At 44.3% G+C, this 3127-nt stretch overlaps 1 protein-coding gene across 1 annotated transcript; it reads right to left on the reverse strand.

The window, feature by feature from the left end:
* Nucleotides 1-212: 212 nt before the first annotated feature.
* On the reverse strand, nt 213-2028 carry LOC112250904 (transcription factor LBX1-like). Its single transcript, XM_024421486.2, has 2 exons — nt 1536-2028; nt 213-877 (listed from the first exon to the last, which is right to left on the reverse strand). The coding sequence occupies exons 1-2, from the start codon at nt 1849-1851 to the stop codon at nt 393-395; spliced, it is 801 nt and encodes a 266-aa protein (XP_024277254.2). The 5' UTR covers nt 1852-2028; the 3' UTR covers nt 213-392.
* Nucleotides 2029-3127: the final 1099 nt, after the last annotated feature.

Here is a 3127-nt window from a genome sequence, read left to right on the forward strand (position 1 = left end):
ATTACAGTCGTTTAAAATAAAACATGCATTCAAATAATTCATAGATTGAGTTACTAGCTAGTGTTATTAGCCCGTAGTGGTAAGACTGCCTGTGTGTGTGTGTGTGTGTGTGTGTGTGTGTGTGTGTGTGTGTGTGTGTGTGTGTGTGTGTGTGTGTGTGTGTGTGTGTGTGTGTGGATAGGTTAAGTGTACATATTGCTTTTCTTTAAACTATTCCACGTTGGTTAAATTAATGGATGAATACAACAGCTGCCTGCGTCTGTCGTTGCAGACGACACAGTCCATGCGATGCTGAGTGTTCTTCATAAAAGCCTCATGAGTACATGTGGTGCATTAATGGCACTTCAAACTTTCGTCGTGGTAAGAGGGAGATAGATACAAAGGTAAAATCCTCAGTCATCCACGTCAATCTCCTCATCGTCGGAGCAGCCCTTACTGCTAGCATGGTCTGTATATGGCGATGAAGGCAAGGACAATAATAGTTTGTTAGATGTGTCATGCTCATGGTTCAATAGCGAAGGTGACTCGGCTCTGTTAGGGCCCAGCGCGCCGTTAGCTGCGCATTTCTCCAGCTCGGCTAGTTTGGCCATTTTCTCGAAAGACACTGTGCCCACGGCTTTGGCCGACTCCACGTCCGCCTTCATCTCCTCCAGGTCGCGTTTGAGTTTAGCGCGCCGGTTTTGGAACCAGGTGATGACCTGTGCATTGGTGAGGCCGAGCTGCTGTGCTATCTGGTCACGGTCAGCTGGACTCAGATACTTCTGGTACAAGAATCGCTTCTCCAACTCGTAGATCTGGTGGTTGGTGAAGGCCGTGCGAGACTTCCGGCGCTTTTTGGGGTTATTCCGCGAACCGAATAGTGTCGTGCCGTCTCGCCCTGTGAAATGATATTTAGAGAATAAGAATATTAGCCTATAGGCATTTAGTGAATCACCAGGCATAATGTCGCTCCAAGAAACCTTACAGAAATAACCGCTAGACTAATAACAGGCCTGTGTATGTATGTCTCATCTAAAACCACCACCAACAACAATAACAACAACAATATCGCCAATAGGCTAGGCTACGGATAGGCTAATTAATAACAGACGACAATAAAGTGATACAATAGGTCTAATGAAAATAATCTTAAACTAAATATTGCATTAGTTATGAATATTATGTGGATTAGTATTTTGCATACGCTTAATATTCGTGTTTACATGGTGGAACTATTCAGCTCTAATATATTTTTGTTCACATAAAAATAACCAATTCGATACACATATGTATTTTCAAATTCCTTCACAGTTGTAAGCGTTTTGGCCTGGCTCGTTATGCAAAAACATGCATTGTGCTTTAATTAAATTTTCAAATTCTGAAAGAAATATGTCTGTGCACAGACCCACTGCAAGCACACACACACACACATAGAGACCTTACATGATCTATTTCGTCAGTTGCATTTGTAGACCTTAAGCTGAATCACCCTAGGCTACACAGTCTGTACCTAATAACTGCATATGATAAACAAAGAAGTGACTGTTCAGACGTACCCTCTGCCGCTTGAAGAACACTGACTTCGAGGCCTTTGAAGGTTTTGCTGGCTAGCTCCTCCAGAGCGCAGAGTGGGGAGGTTTGGGTGAAAAAGGCACGGCTGCACAGACTGTGACCCGAAGAGGACAGCTTCTCGCTGCAGGAGAGCATGTGCGCCGTCCCGCAGCTGGAGTAACTTCTCTTCACCGAGGGCTTGTTCAGGATGTCCTCTATACTGAACGGCGTCAGGGGCTTGCTGGAGTTGGCCGGCTGCGGGAGCTGGTTCAGCGCACTGCGTCTCCGGTCCTCCATAACCGTGGGCTCTTTGGAGGTCATAGTAGCTTATCAGGTGACACTTCGGAGAGTTGTTTATGCTCTGGTTATACTTCAAAATAATTATGCCTAAATTAAAAGTTGTGGGAAATCCGATCACAGGTGCTTCTGCAACCGCATCTTGGTCGCTTTGCCGCAGGGTAGGGAGACTTTGAGTCCAGTTACAGTCCCACTTCTCCTTTCCACGGTTCCGGGGTGACGCACGAGCCACAACATGAAACCATCCCGTGGACAGTGATGCCCAACAAAACAGTCGCAATTGGCCACGACTAACAATTGATCTCTTTCTCCCCCACTCGTTCTCCCGCTCACTTTCTCTCCCTCTCGCTTTCTCTCCCTCTCACTCTTTGGGTATATATGGTCCCGTGCAGGATTTAACACGAGCTGAGCAGCGGTAATTAGAGGGCATGGCCGGGGGAGGAGTCGAATTGGAATACTTAATGCTTCCAGACTTTCGTTTAAGTCAGCAATTAAAATACATTTTTTTTTTGTATAATATTTTTCGTTCGGCTAGCTTATTTGGCTACCACATAATGGACGCATGAAAAAAAAATATTGGCCTAGGCTCAATATCGTTCAGATTGAATTAACTTTTGTAAAATGCAGGATAATTTGCTTGCAGTTATGATATGTAAGGTAACCTATCGAGAAAAAAAAGGTTTTACTTGTTGCCTAATTTTCGATATAAGAAGTCGACATGTGCAATGGCTATGGCTGTGCGTAAACGTGTGCAGCAGCCTGCCTTTGCGTTCGTGCGTGCACGTGAGTGTAGATATGCCCTATGTTTTATAAAGGCTATTGTGCAAGCAGTATATCAGGCTGATAATACTTCCGGGCAGAGAGACATCATCACCCCCTTTAGCCGTGCAATATCCTCTGCGCTATAACTCAGGCGCAAAGGGCTAGCCTTCATAGCGCGCGGGGGAAAATATTTCACCTCCTCACTGCTTTGCTGTCATGATGTACAAATATGGATCTGTCTCATAGGTAAAGTATTTGCAGTAGGCCTATACTATTTGGAAAAATAGTGTCAGGTTCACCATCCAGTTTGATTTCACATTTATACTAGGCTTAATTAAATAATTGTAAGGCTAGCCTAAAGAGTGTGCCTGAGGAGTTTGTTATAGGCCTGTAATTATAGGCTGCTAGGTTATTGTAGGCCGTCATTGTAAATAACTGACTTGCCTAGTTAAATAAGGGGGGGGGGGTCTATGTGAATAAGTTATAAGTTATAGGTCTACTAATACTACTACTACTACTACTACCACTGTCTATTCTA

This window comes from Oncorhynchus tshawytscha, linkage group LG01 (assembly GCF_018296145.1).
Source record: "Oncorhynchus tshawytscha isolate Ot180627B linkage group LG01, Otsh_v2.0, whole genome shotgun sequence".
In the NCBI taxonomy this organism is placed as follows: domain Eukaryota; kingdom Metazoa; phylum Chordata; class Actinopteri; order Salmoniformes; family Salmonidae; genus Oncorhynchus; species Oncorhynchus tshawytscha.